Raw genomic sequence first — 21,229 nt, 5'->3', positions numbered from 1 at the left:
TGTACACAGTGATCCGATACGAGCGTTTCACACTCTTTGAGGTCAGGACCACCATTTGCTTCATTACTATCACTATATCACCACCACCACACATAACTTTAATTCTTCTACAGATTTCCACTGGAGGCATGGTTTTTGCGGTTAGAAACTCTATTACTGCACGCTGTTTCTCATGTCTCGACACACTTACACTGCACAATGCACTCTTACAAACTACAACTCTGAGCCATTTAGCAGCAGAGGGCTGGAACTTGCAACAGCAAATTGGGAAAGACAACTGGGTAAAATGTATGACATGTAAAACTTTACAAAATACGAAATTCAGAGGCATTACTTTCCAGCATGCCCTCAAACATACCAATAACCTGAAGAATCAATACATTGTATTACATCAAATAGTTTATGATTGTACCAAATAAAAACACATACTGGTGTAAAAAAATCACAGGTGAGAAAAGTAAACTGTATGTCATCACCAGGAGCAGCTCATAACGCAAGAAATGCACACTCTACTTTAACAGAAATATAACAGGCGCAAACACAACTGAAACAAAAATTATATTAAAAATATATTTTACATTTGTGTTTCCCTACTTCATTAAGCAAAAATTATCACATTTGTATGCATTAATCGTAAAAATGTATATAAATCATATAAAACTTTACCAAACGTGAATTTCTGTAAGAATTGGACGGTATTAGAATAAAGACACAAAAAACATTTTTCATACAAAAGACAAGTAAGAAATCCATCCATATCTATTATAAAAATGGATGTACATTTGTGTCTAGGTTCCACATATCCTTCTAAACCACTGGACCGATTTCAACCAAACTTTGTAAAATATCCCTTACTGTCAGGCAACAATCAGTGTGGAGTAAGAACTACCTACCTGTCACAGCTTAGGACACACAATATCACAAATACTGAGATGCATGAAAAAGCTGTCTGCATGTATGACGTTTAATTTTATTACTTATTTGCTACTAACTCTATTACATGAAAACAATCAATTTTTGGCAATATAATCTAATTGGATGGATAAAAACCTACTTACCAAGCAGTGGCAGGAGAACACCCATATAAAAAAAGGTTTTACTTATGCAAGCTTTTAGAGCCAGTGGCTCCTCCTCCTGGCATAACAGTTGAAGACGAAGCAAGAGGGGTGAAGGGAAAGGAACTGGAGAGGTTCAGGAAAAAGGGGTAGAGTTCGGAAAAGTCACCCAGAACCCCAGGTCAGGAGAGGCTTGCCAGACAGGATGAGAAGGAAAGACTGATTGTTGGGAACTGCAGCGTATGAGATTTGAAAACCTGAGAGCTTAAAGGTGGAAGGCAGGGTAATATGCAAGATGCAGATTACTGGTAAACATCTTGCATGAGGTAATAAGAGTGAAAAGCTAAGTACACTATAAGTAGCAGATATGGGAGGGCGACAGAGGAAAAAAAGACATATCAGAAAATGAAAGATGTAGAAAACTAAGAGAGAGAGAAGAAAGGAGTAGTTACTGTGAATAAATGCTGAGACAGAAAAAATTAATGTAAATTAAGGCCAGGTGGTTGGTGAGAACCAAGGTCATGTTGTGCTAGTTCCCACCTGTGGAGTTCTGAGAAACTGTGTCTGGGGAAGAATCCAGATGGCAATTGTGGTGAAACAGGCACCAAAGCCATGACTACCATATTGCAGAGCTTGTTCTGCAACAGGATATTGTGTGTTGCCAGTGTATACCCTCTGCCTATGCCCATTCATGCTAACTCATAACTTGGCGGTAGTCATGCCGAAGTAAAACTCACTCACTCCGTCTTCAGGCCACGAGTGGCCTACTGGGACCATTCGACTGCCGTATTATCCTCAGTGGAGGATGCAGATAGGAGGGGCGTGGAGTCAGCACACTGTTCTCCTGGTCATTATGATGGTATTCTTGACCGAAGCCGCTACTATTCGGTCGAGTAGCTCCTCAATTGGCATCACGAGGCTGAGTGCACACCGAAAAATGGCAACAGCGCATGGTGGCCTGGATGGTCACCCATCCAAGTGCCGACCACGCCCGACAGTGCTTAACTTTGGTGATCTCATGGGAACCGGTGTAGCCACTGTGGCAAGGGTTGCGCCGATGTAAAACACCAAACAGTATTTACGTAACAGCTGGTATTTGATGTGCCATTTCGCAGGTGTCTCTCGTTTTGATAGTGTATGTTTCGCCAGTTACAGGGCTGGTAGAGATAGTGGGAGGAGGGTGCATCAAGTCTTGCAGCGGGGTCGGTCACAGGAGTAGGAGCCATAGATTAGGGAGATGGGTGCAGAAGGAGCACAGGGTCTGACAAGAATATTGCAGAGACTGGGAGGGTGACGAAAAGCTATTCTAGGTGTTGTGGGCAAAATCTCCGACAGAATGGATCTCATTTCAGGGCATGATTTTAGGAAGTCATGACCTTGTCGAAGTACCTGACTGACACATTCAAGACCAGGATAATACTGAATGACAAATGGTGTGCCCTGCAATTGTTTTTTAGAGGAATCAACAGCACCAGAATTGGATGTCATGGCCCAGGAAGTCTGCTTTTTTATTAGTCTGTTGGGGTGATTATGTCCAGTGAAGGCTGAGATGAGAATGGTGGTGTCTGCATCTGAACAAATAAGTTTTCCTTGAATGACAAGGCTGTATGGGAGAGGAAACTTGACATGGAAAGGATGGCAACTGCCAAAATCTAAGCACTATATTGATTGTTAGTAGGTTTAAAGTGGTCAGAAGTACTAGCTGGCTTTCAGTGACGACGAGATCAACATCTAAGAAAGTGGCATAGGATTCAGAATAGGACCAAGAGAAATTTAATTGGGAGAAGGTATTTAGAGATTCCAGGAATTTTAAAAGGTCAGCATCACCATGAGTCCGTATGTTAATTTCTTCTGTCTCAGGATTGTTTCACAGTAACTACTACTTTCTTCACTCTGTTTTAGTTTCTACATCTTTCATTTTATGATCTGTCTATTTTAAGTTGTCCCCGTCTATTACATACCACATACTGAGCTTTTCCCTCTTATTACCTCACGCACGATGTTTCAGCAGTAACCTCTGTCGCACATATTACCTGTCTTCCACTGTTAAGCTCTCAGGTTTTCAAATCTCATCTGGTGCAGTTCCCAACTATCCGTCTTCTCTTCTCATCCCGTCCAGTAAGTCTCCCCTGAGGTGTGTGTGTGTGTGTGTGTGTGTGTGTGTGTGGGACTTTTAGCCGAAAGTTTACTTGTGCCTATCTGCAACTCAACCTCCCCACTATATGATAAATGGTAATCTATCCTTTTCATAATATTGGCATTATTCCATCCTGTATTTTCCACTGTTTGATTTTAAATAAGTACAAAAGTGTGATGCAGTAGATTTAAACAAGGAAACATATGTTTGGTATGCAACATGAAAATTGAGGCAAAGAAAGGAAACTAAGTTGCCTAACCTTGCTGTGAAAACTACAGTGTCTGGACAAATATAATGGAAACACGAGAAACATAATACACTGCCATGCCTAACATGGTGTAGGAAACCCATAGGCATTTAAAGCAGCTTCCAGTCATCTTGAGATGGATAAATAAAGGTCCTGTATGGTTTTCAAAGGAATTTTTATTAGTCTTGCTGCAAAATAGTGGCATGTTTAGATAATGATAATGGAGGTGAGTTGCTATCTCGCATCCTTCTCTCCAAAGCAGACCACAAAGGTTCAACAGTATTGAGGTCTGTTAACTGGTGACCAGGGGAGATGCGACAATTTATTCTCTTGCCCACAAAGCCAGTCCTGGAAGATTTGTGCTGTTTCAACAGGGGATCTGTCATCTCTGAACACAGCACGACCACTGGGAAACAAACATTGTACCTGATCAGCCAAAATGGTCACATAATCCTTGCAGAGTAACCATGGAAGCGGGGACTATCACAACAGGACTCTCAAATCACCACCAAACCTCCTCCACCACGTTTCCCTCTTGGGACGTAAACTTGGCCAGAAGTTCGAAACAATGTGACAAAAAGACTTGATCGATCCAACGACTTCTCCATTGCTCCACTGTCCAGGTTTTATGGCTATGATACAATGTTTTCCCAATACAGGAATTTGCATCATTGAAGTGTGGTTTTGGAATTCTAGCTCACCCTGGAATCGCTAGCTTATTGAGCTCCCTTCATGTTGTGTGCTGACAGTTTTTGTAAGTACGACATTTAGTTCTGCATTGACTTTTGCAGTTGTAGACCTGTTCGTTTCATCACAATCCTCTTCAATTACATCTGTCCTGATCACTCAACAAATACTTTCATCCGTGTTGAGAAGTAGTGTATGTTGTTTTCCCATATTCACTACAAATCTTCAGTGCGGTGCCTCTTGAAATGCCAAACACTTTGGCTACCCTTCTTACTGAAGCACCTACCAGAAAGCACAAACATTATGCACTCACAACTACACAGAACACTGTTCTCGTCATGACTAACAACTGCAATGTATTGATGACATTGGACAGGTTCCATTAGTGGCCAAATGCAACAGTGCAACTTGTAGGCTTAGTTACCATCTGCATACATGTTCAATCCAGCATTTCTCAAGGTTTTCTCATATTTTTGTACACCCCATTTAGATGAGTTCCCCTGCATCTCGTGGACCTATCTTTCGCCTACAATAACTCACGAAGCTGACTTTCTCTCTGCTCAATCCTAGGTGATTTTGCTACCACCAGTATCACCTTATATTCAGTATGATCATGTACAATTTGACTTAAAACATTATATTGATTTTTTAAGTTTTTAGTGTGTACTATTCATAGTGGAGTACTGCATTTTTCTTTCAACAATTTGTGACCACATCTCCATTCTAGTATATGTGAAATAATATGTACATCATGTTTACTCCTTTTCTGTCTTATGACAGATCTGATAACAGTATGCTATAACACATTTTCCATTTGAAGAAATAAACTGCAATGCACACAGACAATATTTGTATTAATGTTTGTATTAGTGCACCATTATTGTCTTATGACAGATCTGAGAACAATATGCCATAACATATTTTCCATTTGAAGAAATAAACTGCAATGCACACAGACAATTTTTGTATTAATGTTTGTATTAGTGCACCATTATACTTTCTGTATTCAATTAATAAGAAAATGGCCATAAAGGATTTGTTGGTTGAACTTACAGCAGTCAACATCTAGGCCATTAGGATATTACACAATTATTATTGTTGAGTCAGCCTAAAGCTTACAGAACCTTTCCTTTCAATAGTTATGAGATAGTTAACTCTCGATCAAGCACACAATAATTAAATAATATTAATGGAAGAAATTTTTAAATACATATTCCTTATTTACCAATCTTACAAAAAATCAGAAAGAGCAAGAGTATCTGATTCAAAATAAAACCTTCAAATGTATGACAGCATGTGCAAATGTACTAGGGAGAGAGGTACGGCAAGCATGTGCTCTATTTCTAATGACCCTAATCTTGATTACATCAGGGTACACTACATTAAAATTGGGGTACTTAAGGTATGATAACACATAGTGTGGAGTACTGGATTTCCTGATCTACATCGAATCTAAAACAAATATATGCCCTAGTAATAATGAAAGAGGAAGCTTGTTCCAATTTTTTATTGTAACATTCTGCAATGGTTTGACCAAATGCGTTGCTTTCATCCTACGAGGGGACATGCCTCATGAAAGTTTGTTCAATAGAACAAGTGATAAAAAATTTCCATTATCTAAATCATTAACCATGTTACTTTAAAAGGTAGATTTTCAAGTAATACTATTTTCAAGCAATAATAACTAATGATCATTTCCAGTGGACCAGATTCAATGAATTACATGTCTTGCAATGATTTTTCAAATGGCTCTGAGCACTATGCGACTTAACTTCTCAGGTCATGTCGCCTAGAACGTAGAACTAATTAAACCTAACTAACCTAAGGACATCACACACATCCATGCCCGAGGCAGGATTCGAGTCTGCGACCGTAGCGGTCGCTCGGCTCCAGACTGTAGCGCCTAGAACCGCACGGCCTGCAATGATTTTTATATTTGCTACTGGAGCAATATCCCACATCAATGCCTGCATTATTAAAAACTTAGAAACTTAACAGCAAACCTGCTGCAAATATAAGTTATATAAAATGCACACAAATCTTTAACACATTTGCTAGAAAAATGCATTCAGAAGTAGTCACCTTATGAAGGCAGTGATTTTCCGATTTAATAACCTCTCCTAAACAGTATGTCACAATTAGAGAAGAAACGAAAGAACTGAATCTTCCACAAGTTGTTCTCTCCATTTTTAGAAAGTCAGTCAGTACAAACATCTAGTTACAACATTCACCTTACATCCCACTTAGTAATTACTTTCAACTAACAATTTCACATAAAATTTCAATGTCAACTGACAAAAGAATTAATCCTTACGTTTTTCATTCTTTACGCAGCCCCTTTAGCCACTTTCCATCTGCCCCCCCCCCCCCCCCACTCTAAAAAAGGATGTTGAAATAATCCAGTTAGGTTACCATATCAATAAAATCGAAACAAATGTTGCACAGTCCTATTACGCTCTAAAAAGAACAATTTCAGAGCCTTGTCAAATAATTTATATTTAAATATCCTGAGAATTCTCTATGTGTGAGGCAAATTTCAGAATGGAATTCTCTCTGAGGAAGTCCTGAGACAAACCTCAGTCCATCCACAACCATAAAAAGGATCCACACTTCTAAACTGTATTACTATAGCTTTTCGGTTTTATCGTTTTAATTGTTAATTTCCATTAATTAGAAATGCAGAAACAGAGTAAAGAAAAGTCTTACCTTCAGGGAATTTCAGATGTTTTGAAACCTTATGCCATGTTCGATAATAAAAATGTCTTGCTTGGTCCTTGTTCTTAGCTAGTTCAGGATTTCCTCGTTTCCTTGCTTTCATAGCAAAGTAATTTTGGATAGCATCAAAATCCTTTCCATATTCATTGAGTGCTTCAAAAAATGTATTCTTATCTTCAGGTGACCACAGTTCAGATGGTTTCCGTTTTGGTTTCGGCTCTGTGGTCTGTTTACCATCTTGCTTATCATCATCTTTACTTTGATCTGTGACATTTGTGGATATAGCTGCAAGTGAAGACAAATGTTAGTCTGGGAGCCTTGTGTGCTTCATATTTACACAATGTAATTAAAAAAAAAAGACAGACAGACACAGAGAGAGAGAGAGAGAGAGAGAGAGAGAGAGAGAGAGAGAGAGACTGACTCTGGAACATGAAAATATTTTATCTTTTTTATACATAATTTTTGCACTGTGCATGTGTAAAAGTCATTATTACTACACTCACCTGAAAAATAAATTGAACGGGGAATTATGTATTTGTCCTACATTTGTTTCATATAAAGTAACTATTCATTAGATCAATGGAACATCTGAAAAGACATTTTAGTCATTTCTCCGGCCTCCAGGAAATAGGATGGGGATGGGCAGCACAAGGATAATTTAAAATTTACTGGAATGAGAGTGAGGTCTCTACGCAAGTTCAGGAGCACATTCTTAAATACAGTGAAGAAAAAAAAAAACTGAAAGTACATTTACAAAAGTTGTGTAAATTAAGCATTCTTGCAGAAGTACTTCAGAAAATTTTATTACTAATACACGTAACATGTAACTGGAGGATGTACCATTCCCTTATGTAAGATCCACAATAATAAATGTTGAATCTTCAGTTCATTTATCAGATGCACTTTGCTTCACTTATTTTTTAGTACCATTAGAGACTGTAATACCAGACAAGAATTATAGATGCAATAGACAAGTTATAACTTATCAACCACGTCTCTCTTTCTCTGACTCTCTCGTTTCTTTATTTCCCCCCTATAATCACTGTCACATATGTGTTAAGCTAAATCTTTTCGCAAATTGGTGAGGTATTTCACAGGTCTTGTTGTGTAGCACTTGTGTGTCTATTTCATTGTACATGTAATTGGGATGGCAATCATTAAAACAAAGGCATTTTTCATTGCAGTGTATTCTTCTCTTGAAATTTCAACCACAAACTTTCTCCTCTGAAGGTGAAAATATTTTGCTGGTGCCCATCTACACAGGGAGAAATGATCATCATAATAAAATAACAGAAATCAGAGCTCACACGGTAAGATACAAGTGTTCGTTTTTCCCATGCACTTTTCAAAAGTGAAACAGTAGAGAAATAGCCTTAAGGTGGTTCAATGAACACTCTGCCAGGCCCTTAATTGTGAATTTGAGGGTAATAATGTAGATGTAGAAACACTGAAGGCATCAGAGGATTACATGGACAAAAGACAAGAGCTAGTGGAAATCCTTTGATAACTAAGGAGATATTGATGAAAGTAGTCAATTTTTGAAAACATAATGTAACTGGTTGGATAAAAAAATCTTCTCACAAGCAACAGGAGAGCATGCACATAGAAGGTAATATGTATGCAAGCTTTTGAAGCTACTGGCTCCTCTTTCTGACAGAAGAACTGAAAGGGAAGGGTGAGGGGGGGCAACGCTGAGGGAGTTAGATTATGAAATGGGCCACAAAGTAGTATACAGTTTTTTTTATTTGGACAGTAAAATAACTGATGATGGTCGAAGTACAGAAGAAATAAAATGCAGGTTGGCAATAGCATGAACATCTTCTGTGGAAAAGTGGAATTTGTTAACATCTAATATAATCCTAAGTGTTAGGAAATCTTTTCTGGAGCAAACTGTATGAAGTGTAGTCTCGTATGGAATTGAAACGTGGTCCAAAGGCAATTCAAACAAGAAGAAAATATAATATTAGAATAGAGTTCTGGTTAGAAATAGTTGGGCAGGGTGTTGGGGGGGGGGGGGGGGGGGCAGTGAGTTGCCTTATGTTTAAGCCAGGAATGTTACGGGAGTGAAGGATATGCTGTAGGGATAGATCCCAGCTGTGCAGCTCAGAAAAGCTGGTGGTGGTGGAGAGGACCAAATGGCATGGGTTGTGAAGCAGACATTGAAATCTCGGATGTTTTGCTCTGCTGCACATTGTGCCTCTGGGTGGTCCACCATGTTTTTGGCAACGGTTTGACAGTGGCTATTCATTCGAGTTGACCAATGTAAAACGCTGTGCAGTGGTTGCCGCAGAGCTGCTATGTACCATGGCTGCTTTCACTGGTGGCCCGGCCTGTAATGGGGTAGGATAAGCTTGTGACAGGACCAGAGTAGGGGGTGCTGGATGAGTGGGTTGGGAGGTCTTGCATCTGGGTCTTCCACAGGGGTATGATCCCTGTGGCAGGGGACTGGGGTTGGGAGTGGAAAACGAATGGACTAGAATGTTGTGGAGCTCAAGTGGGTTGCAGAATACCAATCTGGGAGGAGTTGGAAATATCTCTGGTAGGATGTCCCTCATTTCAGGGTTACATGATCAACAACCAAACCCCTGACGAAGGACATGGACCAATCGTTCCAGTCTGGGGTGGTAATGGGTCATAGGGGGGGGGGGGGGGGGGGGGGTCACTTCTTCATTTCTTCATGGTTGGTTCTTGAGGTGGCTATGAGGATCAGGTGTGTGTGAGCATATGGCACAGGAGATCTATTTGTGAATTAGGGGCAGAGGGTACTGCCAGTCTGTGAAGGACTTTGTAAGGCCTTCAGCATACTGGTTGAGGGATTTCTCATGTCTGAAGATGCACCTACCGTGGGTAGCTGCCACGCTGTACGGGAGGGATATTTTGGTGTGGAAGGGATGGCAGCTCTCAAAGTAGAGGTACTGTTGGTGATTGGTGGGTTTGATGTGGACCGAGTTGTGGATAGAGTGATTTGAGAGGAGGAGGTCGACATCAAAGAAGGTGCACAATGGGTGGAGGAGGACCAGTTGAAGTGGATAGGAGAGGTTTTGAGGTTGTGGAGGAATGAGGATAAGGTCTCCTGATCTTCGGTCCATATTTTGAAGATGTCATCAATAAACCTGAACCAGTTTTGGGAAGCTAGGAATGTTTTCTCTAGGTGGCCCATGAAGAGGTTGGCATAGGAGGGCACCATGTGGGTGCCCATGGCTGTGCCACCCCCCCCCCCCCTTTTTTTAATATATATATATATATATATATATATATATATATATATATATATATATATATATATATATATATATATATATATATATATAAAATAGAAGGAAACATTCCACGTGGGAAAAATTATATATAAAAACAAAGATGAGGTGACTTACCGAACGAAAGCGCTGGCAGGTCGATAGACACACAAACATACACAAACATACACACAAAATTCAAGCTTTCGCAACAAACTGTTGCCTCATCAGGAAAGAGGGAAGGAGAGGGGAAGACGAAAGGAAGTGGGTTTTAAGGGAGAGGGTAAGGAGTCATTCCAATTCCGGGAGCGGAAAGACTTACCTTAGGGGGTCTGCATGTGTGGATGGATATGTGCGTGTGTGCGAGTGTATACCTGTCCTTTTTTCCCCCTAAGGTAAGTCTTTCCGCTCCCGGGATTGGAATGACTCCTTACCCTCTCCCTTAAAACCCACTTCCTTTCGTCTTCCCCTCTCCTTCCCTCTTTCCTGATGAGGCAACAGTTTGTTGCGAAAGCTTGAATTTTGTGTGTATGTTTGTGTGTCTATCGACCTGCCAGCGCTTTCGTTCGGTAAGTCACCTCATCTTTGTTTTTATATATATATATATATATATATATATATATATATATATATATATATATATATATATATATAGCTTCCGTTCAAAGTGACTGTGTGTGTGTGTGTGTGTGTGTGTGTGTGTGTGTGTGTGTGTGTGTGTTTCCCCTACAAGCTTGAAAAAGGAAGTGCATTCCGAAAGCTAGCACGGCTCTATATCTTCTGATTGTGTACCTACTGACGCAATGCTTCTGCCTTTCTGTGAGTCATCTCATTTAATCTTAAATAATCAGAATAGAATTATTTTTTATTATAATTTTTGCTTCCATTCCGTGGCTTTGGGCAAAGCAAACTCATTCGTTATGTCATTGAAGTCAAATTAAGCAGCTGTGTCGTATTCTATTGGCACGTCAGCTGAATTCGACACTCCACTCCACCTACACTCGACTAAGTGGCTTTTTTACCATCTGTAACTTGCTGAAACTGTGCTGACAAAATGATGCAATCACTGAAATTGTTGCAAATATCCTCATAGCTATTTTGAGGTTTGAACAAGCATTTCATAACCTATACTTTTAAAAAAAAAGCTTCACAATACCTAAATGGAAAGCTGTGTCAATGCTCCTTAATTAGCTCTTTCTACTGGAATTTGAAAGACTATTTCATTAACTAGCTCAGCTGTGCCAATATTTCTGCTACATTTGACACCAAAATCTGCTGCATATTTTGCAAAACAAAGTATCGAGTTCTCATTTAAGACATTGCTAACAGGAAATTAAACTGAGATTCAATGGGATGTTATATGTGAGATCTATGTCCCACTTCACTTATTATTCTATTAAATAACTGAAGCACTCCACCTTCAACAGTTTCACTCCAGTTCTCAGTTGGCAGAAACTGGCAAAAATCTGAAACCTCTATTCCAATAGCGTATTTGTCTCAGCACCTATTCAGCAGACTTTGAGATCATAGAATATCATAGCAAAGTTGCAGCAAAAACTCCACTGCTGAGTTAGCTGTGTAGTCAGCAGCTGTATGAACCAAGTGCACAGTTGACACATAACCCATGTCACACCAGTTCAGTAATAGTACTTTCTTTATGATGCTACTTGGACGAATTACCACTGTGACAACAGCATGCTTTTACAGTCTTGAGTTGAGGAAAACAAGCTTCCCACAAGCAGAGTGGGCCAATTCACATACCGCTCCTTGTTAATCCTTAGTCTCTTTTTGTGAGCACTGGAGGGGGAAGGGGTTTTTCTTTTACTTTGTTTTAAAATTTTTGGGAATTTTCAATTTGATGTCTGGTGTCCACTGGCACTCTGTTACAAGCTTTTGCACCAGAATATAAAACTTCATTTTGAACTCTTGACAGAGATACACAGTCTACACAGAAATTATTTCTACTTCTTGTATTATGGAACTTGTGAATCGCTGAATTCATCCTAAATTCACTGCTGTCATTAACCACAAACACTGTTAGGTAGTATATGTATTGGCAGGTAAGTGTAAGGATCTAAAGTCTGTAGTATAGCACTTTTTTCATTGTTGCTGCAATACCCTAGAAGATTACACCATAGGACAGAACTGACAAAGTATGAAAATTTTATTTTCACTATTTAACACAGTGTGTTCCATATAAAACCAAACTACTTTAATGAGTCATAACACTTGAACCAATGATGGGACACATTTGCAATTTTGGGAAATCAGAACTACAGATAGCCTTGGGAAAGCCAGTCATGACAAAACTATCATCTGGTGAACAAGATGTATGAGACAGGCAAAATACCCTCAGATTTCAAGAAGAACGTAATAATTCCAATGCCAAAGAAAGCAGGTGTTGGCGGGTGTGAAAAATTACTGAACTATCAGTTTAATGAGTCATGGCTGCAAAATACTAACACGAATTCTTTACAGACGAATGGAAAAACTGGTAGACGCCGACCTCGGGGAAGATCAGTTTGGATTCCGTAAAAATGTTGGAACGTGTGAGGCAATACTGACCCAACGACTTATCTTAGAAGATAGGTTAAGGAAAGCTTTTGATACTGTTGACTAAAATACTCTCTTTCAAATTCTGAAGGTGGCAGCGGTTGACTGCAAAAGTTATTTACAATTTGTACAGAAACCACATGGCGGTTATAAGAGTCGAGAGACATGAAAGGGAAGCAGTGGTTGGGAAGGGAGTGAGACAGGGTTGTAGCCTATCCCTGATGTTATTCAATCTATATATTGGACCTTGTCGTTGGTGGGGAGGCTTGCGTGCCTCAGCAATACAGATGGCCGTACCGTAGGTGCAACCACAACGGAGGGGTATCAGTTGAGAGGCCAGACAAACATGTGGTTCCTGAAGAGGGGCAGCAGCCTTTTCAGTAGTTGCAGGGGCAACAGTCTGGATGATTGACTGATCTGGCCTTGTAACATTAACCAAAACGGCCTTGCTGTGCTGGTACTGCGAACGGCTGAAAGCAAGGGGAAACTACAGCCGTCATTTTTCCTGAGGGCATGCAGCTTTACTGTATGGTTAAATGATGATGGCGTACTCTTGGGTGAAATATTCCAGAGGTAAAATAGTCCCCCATTCGGATCACCGAACGTTGTTATCAGGAGAAAGAAAACTGGCATTCTACGGATTGGAGTGTGGAATGTAAGATCCCTTAATCGGGCAGGTAGGTTAGAAAATTTAAAAAGGGAAATGGATAGGTTAAACTAGATATAGTGGGAATTAGTGAAGTTCAGTGGCAGGAGGAACAAGAGTTCTGGTCAGGTGACTACAGGGTTATAAACACAAAATCAAATAGGGGTAATGCAGGAGTAGGTTTAATAATGAATAGGAAAATAGGAATGCGGGTAAGCTACTACAAACAGCATAGTGAACGCATTATTGTGGCAAAGATAGATACGAAGCCCACGCCTACCACAGTAGGACAAGTTTATATGCCAACTAGCTCTGCAGATGACGAAGAAATTGGAGAAATGTATGATGAAATAAAAGAAATTATTCAGGTAGTGAAGGGTGACGAAAATTTAATAGTCATGGGTGACTGGAATTCGAGAGTAGGAAAAGGGAGAGAGGGCAACATAGTGGGTGAATATGGATTGGGGGAAAGAAATGAAAGAGGAAGCTGTCTGGTAGAATTTTGCACAGAGCATAACTAACACTTGGTTCAAGAATCATAAAAGAAGGTTGTATACATGTAAGAATCCTGGAGATACTAGAAGGTATCAGATAGATTATATAATGGTAAGGCAGAGATTTAGGAACCAGGTTTTAAATTGTAAGACATTTCCAGGGGCAGATGTGGACTCTGACCACAATCTATTGGTTATGAACTGTAGATTAAAATTGAAGAAACTGCAAAAAGGTGGGAATTTAAGGAGATGGGACCTGGATAAACTGACTAAACCAGAGGGAGAGCATAAGGGAACAATTGACAGGAATTGTGGAAAGAAATACAGTAGAAGAAGAATGGGTACCTCTGAGGGGTGAAGTAGTGAAGGCAGCAGAGGATCAAGTAGGTAAAAAGACGAGGGCTAGTAGAAATCCTTGGGTAACAGAAGAAATATTGAATTTAATTGATGAAAGGAGAAAATATAAAAATGTAGTAAATGAAGCAGGCAAAAAGGAATACAAACGTCTCAAAAATGAGATCGACAGGAAGTGCAAAATGGCTAAGCAGGGCTGGCTAGAGGACAAATGTAACGATGTAGAGGCTTGTCTCACTAGGGGTAAGATAGATACTGCCTACAGGAAAATTAAAGAGACCTTTGGAAATAAGAGAACCACTTGTATGAATATCAAGAGCTCAGATGGCAACCCAGTTCTAAGCAAAGAAGGGAAGGCAGAAAGGTGGAAGGAGTATATAGAGGGTTTATACAAGGGCGATGTACTTGAGGACAATATTATGGAAATGGAAGAGGATGTAGATGAAGATGAAATGGGAGATAAGATACTGCGTGAAGAGTTTGACAGAGCACTGAAAGACCTGAGTCGAAACAAGGCCCCAGGAGGAGACAACATTCCACTGGAACCATTGACGGCCTTGGAAGAGCCAGTTTTGACAAAACTCTACCATCTGGTGAGCAAGATGTATGACACAGGCGAAATACCCTCAGACTTCAAGAAGAATATAATAATTCCAATCCCAAAGAAAGCAGGTGTTGACAGATGTGAAAATTGCCTAACTATCAGTTTAATAAGTCACAGCTGCAAAATACTAACGCGAATTCTTTACAGTCAAATGGAAAAACTGGTAGAAGCCGACCTTGGGGAAGATCAGTTTGGATTCCGTAGAAATGTTGGAACATGTGAGGCAATACTGACCTTATGACTTATCTTAGATAATAGATTAAGGAAAGGCAAACCTACATTTCTAGCATTTGTAGACTGAGAGACAGCTTTTGACAATGTTGACTGGAATACTCTCTTTCAAATTCTGAAGGTGCCAGGGGTAAAATACAGGGAGCGAAAGGCTATTTACAATTTGTACAGAAACCAGATGCCAGTTACAAGAGTCGAGGGGCATGAAAGGGAAGCAGCGGTTGGGAAGGGAGTGAGACGCGGTTGTAGCCTGTCCCCGATGTTATTCAATCTGTATATTGAGCAAGCAGTAACGGAAACAAAAGAAAAATTCGGAGTAGGTATTAAAATGCATGGAGAAGAAATAAAAACTTTGAGGTTCGCCGATGACATTGTAATTCTGTCAGAGACAGCAAAGGACTTGGAAGAGCAGCTGAACGGAATGGACAGTGTCTTGAAAGGAGGATATAAGATGAACATCAACAAAAGCAAAACGAGGATAATGGAATGTAGTCAAATCAAGTCGGGTGATGCTGAGGGAATTAGATTAGGAAATGAGACACTTAAAATCAGTAAAGGAGTTTTGCTATTTGGTGAGCAAAATAACTGATGATGGTCGAAGTAGAGAGGATATAAAATGTAGACTGGCAATGGCAAGGAAAGCGTTTCTGAAGAAGAGAAATTTGTTAACATCAAGTATAGATTTAAGTGTCAGGAAGTCGTTTCTGAAAGTATTTGTATGGAGTGTAGCCATGTATGGAAGTGAAACATGGACGATAAATAGTTTGGACAAGAAGAGAACAGAAGCTTTCGAAATGTGGTGCTACAGAATAATGTTGAAGATTAGATGGGTAGATCATGTAACTAATGAGCAGGTACTGAATAGAATCGGGGAGAAGAGGAATTTGTGGCACAACTTGATTAGAAAAAGGGATTGTATGGTAGGACATGTTCTGAGGCATCAAGGGATCACCAATTTAGTACTGGAGGGCAGCGTGTAGGGTAAAAATCGTAGAGGGGGACCAAGAGATGAATACACCAAGCAAATTCAGAAGGATGTTGGTTGCAGTAGGTACTTGGAGATTAAGAACCTTGCACAGGATAGAGTAGCATGGACAGCAGCACCAAACCAGTCTTTGGACTGAAAACAACAACAACAACAACAACAGCAGCAGCAGCAAAACTGGGAGATTACTTACATACATACATACTTACTTACTTACTTACTGTACATACAAAGTCCAGATAGCAAATGTTGGACACATCATCCATCAGTATTGATGCACAACTGTATTTGTTTCACCATGTTTGGCAACATCCTGTGAAGTGTATCCTTGCCAATTTGTTTATATTGTGTGTAATGGCTCATAAGGGTACCCCAGGTCATCCATAGAAGCCTGAACTACTTCAATGGCTCATAATTTCCCTCCGATAACTCTTAGAACGAGAAAGTTGTTTTAATGTCCTCAGTAGCTTTGGGAGAATCAGAAGTGCTGCCTGTTCTTGGCAAGTTGGTGGTTGTTTCTGCGCTTGCTGGGCTTGTGTTGTCCGTTCTTGGCCTCGTTGGTCGCAGTTTGTGAATCTGTGAGAGTGTAGTTTGGGTCACATGACAATAACGAGCAAATTAGCGATACATTCACAGTCTTTAGCTGGCAGAAACATGCAGTACAGACTTTGGGAGTGGGATTTTATTGTGGAAACATACTTGAAGACAGACTCGATGGTTAAAACACAATTGGCATTCTGGAGATAATTGCATGTGCATGGCGTTCTAATAAAGGCAACAATTTTATTGATTGTAAGGAAGCCAGAGACAACTAGTGAAGCAAACAATGACAGTGGTAAATACAGACCATCACTGAGTGCAGAGGTTATTAATGTTCGAAGACAATTTGAGTACTCTCCAAAGAAATTGTTGTGGCAATTGAGCCAGGAGTTATGCATTTCATATGGCACCTGTCAGAGAGCTGCAAAGTAAATTCGCGAAGAAAAAGGGGCATCCGACCCCGAAAGCCCCAAGAGAACAGTGTGCGGAGGTTGCCTGTCCTCCAACAGGTATCGTATGCTCTCTCCAGATCAAAAAATATTGCTACTGTTTGGTGTTTCCGGAGAAAATTGTTCATGATATAAGTGGAGAGAGCAACAAGATAGTCAACTGCAGAACGATGCTTTCGGAATCCGCATTGGGCAGGTGTTAAAAGACTGCGGGACTCCAGCCACCAAGCTAAACAGCAATTCACCATAAACTCCAAAACCTTACATACACTACTTGTGAGAGAAATGGGGCGATAGCTAGAGCGGAGATGTTTGTCCTTTTCAGGTTTCGGAACAGGAACGACGATAGCTTCCCGCCATTGTCTGGGAAAAGTACTGTCGGTCCAAATTCGATTATAAAGGCGAAGGAGGTAACGCAGACTATGGGTTGATAAATGCAGCAACATTTGGACGTGGATACCATCCAGTTCTGGGGCGGAGGAGCGAGAAGAAGAGAGTGCACATAGGAGTTCCCGCATGGAGAAAACAGTATTATAGCTTTCGCGATTTTGAGAGAAGAAAGCAAGAGGTTGCACTTCCGCTGCACGTTTCTTCGGGAGAAACGCTGGCGGGTAATTTGAAGAGCTCGAAATCCCAGCAAAGTGTTGACCCAATGAGTTAGAAATTGCGACGGGGTCCACTAATGTATCATGCGCGACGGTGAGCCCAGAGACGGGGGAGAAACTAGGCGCGCCTCTGATAACCGTCGAATGCGACTCCAAACTTCCGAGGAGGGAGTGAAGGTGTTAAATGAGCTAATAAAGAATTTCCAGCTTTCCTTCTTGCTATCGCGGATGACGCGACGGCATCGCGCACGGAACTGCTTATAGCGGATACAGTTGGCCAAAGTAGGATGGTGGTGGAAAAGACGAAGAGCACGTCGCCGCTCACGTATTGCGTCACGGCATGCCTCGTTCCACCAGGAACTGGGGGGCGCCGGGGCAATTCGGAGGTGCATGGTATTGAATGTTCCGCAGCTGTAAGAATAACGTCTGTAATATGTGTGACCTCATCATCGACGCTAGGAAAGTAACGGTCATCGAATGTCGCTAGAGACGAAAAAAGTGTCCAATCGGCTTGGGCAAACTTCCAGCGTCGCGGGCGCATATATGACAGTTGAGGCTGCAGTCTAAGGACACATGGAAAGTGGTCACTTGAGTGTGTATCATCAAGGGCGAACCATTCGAAGCGCCGAACAGTACCAATCGAAAGGTCCAAATGAGAGAAATTTGTCGTGGAGGCAGACAAAAATATAGGGACCCCAGTGTTGAGGCAAACTAGATCCACTTGGTGGAAGACGTCTAGCAATAGTGAGCCACGTGGACAAGGATGTGGAGATCCCCAAAGCGGGTGGTGGGCATTGAAGTCCCCAGCCAGCAAATAGGGGGGTGGAAGCTGACCAAGAAGAAGAAGGAGATCAGCTCGTGCCATTGGTGTGGACGATGGAATGTATACAGTACAAAGAGAAAAGGTATATCCAGAAAGGGAAAGACGGGCAGCGACAGCTTGGAAGGAAGTGTTTAAGGGGATTGGGTGATAATGGAGAGTATCATGGAGAATAATCATGAGTCCTCCATGGGCTGGAGTGCCTTCAACAGAGGGGAGATCAAATCGGACGGACTGAATATGGGGGAGAACAAAGCGGTCATGGGGATGCAGCTTTGTTTCCTGAAGACAGAAGATGACCGGCAAGTAGGATCGTAAATCATGAGAACAGAACGTGTTATTGTTGATGTTATCGAGGGTTTCTTTTCAGTGTCCAGACACACTCTACATATCTTTGTTTACAGATAAGTCATGGCTCCATCCATCAAGTTACATCAAGACACAAAACAGCAGGTGTAAATCCTCGTACGAAACACCACTGCATGATGAACAGCTTGGAGAGTAGTGCATGGTCTCAGCTTCCACGATTGATGGTCCCATTTTCTTTGATATGACCATAGATACTACAGTTTATACTGGCATCTTCAGTTTGTGGAGCACCTGGATGACGCTGAACTTACAGAAGATTATTTCCAAAAAGATGGAGCAACAAGTCATATGTCTAACACTTCTGTGCAACTTGTAACCAGTTTCTTTGGGGATAGAAAATCCCAAGAAATTTATGTCCCCCAACCTCCCGGCCAATTGACCTAAGCCCTCACTCCCTCCAGTTTTTTTTTTTTCTTGTGGTGGTATCTTACAAGCCAAGTGCCCAAAAATGGACCACAGACAACTGCAGAACTCTGAGGCCGTTACACACAAAATAAGCAACATTGCAAAGATACCATTCACAGGACGTCATGGTATGTGGTGAGATGAATACAATCGTACTTCGATCGTGGTGGAGGGCACTTCCAACATTTACTGTGAGGACTTTGTTTGTATGTATATACACATACACGGTGTCCCATTTATCTTGACCACCCTAAATAACTGTTTGTCCAGATGCATATTACAAGATGTTTCAAGCAAATGTTCTTTAGCCATCACGGGGACATCAATCAGCATGATTTCCTTTGTTGTAGCTTTGTTTTTTACAAAGATATGACCAGCAGTATGACTTTTTTAAATGGCACCCTGTATTTTTTTTTATTTGATACTTCATTTCCTCTCCTAAAAACATATTCAAATATCTATCACAGTGTACCATTCACTGAAACATAACACAACATTGACGTTTGACACTCCCAGCACTTAGTGCAGGTACTCGGGATAATGGAACACATCCACGTACTGATGTTGACAGAGGACAAATGTAAACATAAGTAGAATGCACAGACGCCATTCCGTAAACAACTGTCAGTTGAAGGGTTGTGCGAGTAGAATGTACACCCACGAAGATAACGTAGAAATGCTACTCATCTATGGGAAATGTAAGTTAGCAAAACAGTAATTGCAATACTGTTTTCTTATGTACGGGTACATTTAGTACAGTAGTTTATTTCTTTTAAATACTGTTGTGTAGAGGAGGCATACAGTAAAGGCGGTCCTTCCTTCAATTTGCATCGAGATAATGTTTCTTTTATTGTTGTTGTTGAAGGTAAGCAAAATGCTACGCAGGCAGCGGAACTGTACAGACAGCGATAACCGACAAGAACCCACGTTCCCAACGGATGTTTCCTCGTCTTGTTGCGACCCTTCAGGAAACGGGAAGTTTCAACCCACGACAACGCAATCGTCATAGCACTTGCACAGACAAAGCTGCCAAAATTACTGTTCTCGTTTCTGTTGCTATGAATCCACATGTGAGCACACAACAGCTTGAACACGAGATTGGCATTCCTAAAACCAGTGTACATCATATTCTTACAAATCACCGGTTCCATCCTTACCATGTACACCTACATCAGAAAATTGCATGGGAATGATTTCCAGAATCATGTAAAGTTCTGTCAGTGCGCACAGCAGCAAATCCTCACCAACTGGAACTACTTCTCTGAGATTCTATATACCCATGGATGTTCCTTCTCAAACAAAGGAGAGGTAAATACAAGGCACATGCATTATTGGTCCAGCAACAATCCACAATAGCTTAGGAAGGTGGAACATCAGCATCAATGGAGAGTTAACGTCTGGTGTGGGATGCATGGTACTACAATTATTGGCCCTTATTTCATCAATGGTAGTCTAAACGGCACAGCGTATGCCAACTTCCTCAGACGAATTCTTCCTCCTCTTCTGGATGAAGTGCCGCTAAGAACCAGAATGCTTATGTGGTATCAACACAATGGATGTCCAGCACATAACACCTTGCGTGCACGTCGTGTTCTGAACCAAAGGTATCCTGCCAGATGGATTGGTCGAGGAGGAACAGGTATTCGGCCTGTTATGTCTCTTGATTTGAATCCTCTGGACTTTTTTCTTTGGGGATGCATTAAAGACGACGTCTATCGCGATATTCCAACAACTCCAGAGGACATGCAGGAATGTATCGTGCTTGCTTGTGATTCTCTTCAGCAGGCAACACTGGAAGCAGTTAATAATTCTTTCATTCAACGAGTGTACCAGTGTATCGGTGTCCAGGGTCACCACTTTAAGCACCTTTGAATGTTCTACTCCTGGGCAATGGTACGGGAGAGTCAAAGTCAATTTTGTGTTATGTTTTACTTGGTTTTCATTTGTTTTCTGACAACTCCAGCAAGTGGGCAAGTTCGTGATCCTGGTCTCAAAGTCAATGTTGTGTTATGTAATTAATAACACTGTGATACATTTTTGAATGGGTCTTTAGAAGAGGAAATGAATTACCGAATAAAAAAATAAGGGTGCCATTTA

The 21,229-nt window shown here is 40.9% G+C and overlaps 1 protein-coding gene across 2 annotated transcripts in view; it reads right to left on the bottom strand.

Annotated features, from left to right (window-relative positions):
• LOC126412754 (protein cramped) overlaps nucleotides 1-21,229 on the bottom strand; it is a 181,222-nt gene that overhangs the window by 136,956 nt on the left and 23,037 nt on the right. For both annotated transcript variants that reach the window (XM_050082501.1, XM_050082502.1), the window contains exon 3: nucleotides 6,833-7,126. In XM_050082501.1, the coding sequence (XP_049938458.1) occupies nucleotides 6,833-7,126 (294 nt within the window). The remainder of the gene's footprint in view (nucleotides 1-6,832; nucleotides 7,127-21,229) is intronic.

This window comes from Schistocerca serialis, chromosome 7, assembly GCF_023864345.2.
Source record: "Schistocerca serialis cubense isolate TAMUIC-IGC-003099 chromosome 7, iqSchSeri2.2, whole genome shotgun sequence".
NCBI classification, from domain to species: Eukaryota; Metazoa; Arthropoda; class Insecta; order Orthoptera; family Acrididae; genus Schistocerca; species Schistocerca serialis.
Note: the sequence above shows the minus strand (reverse complement) of the source record. Positions and strands in the feature narration are given on the sequence as shown.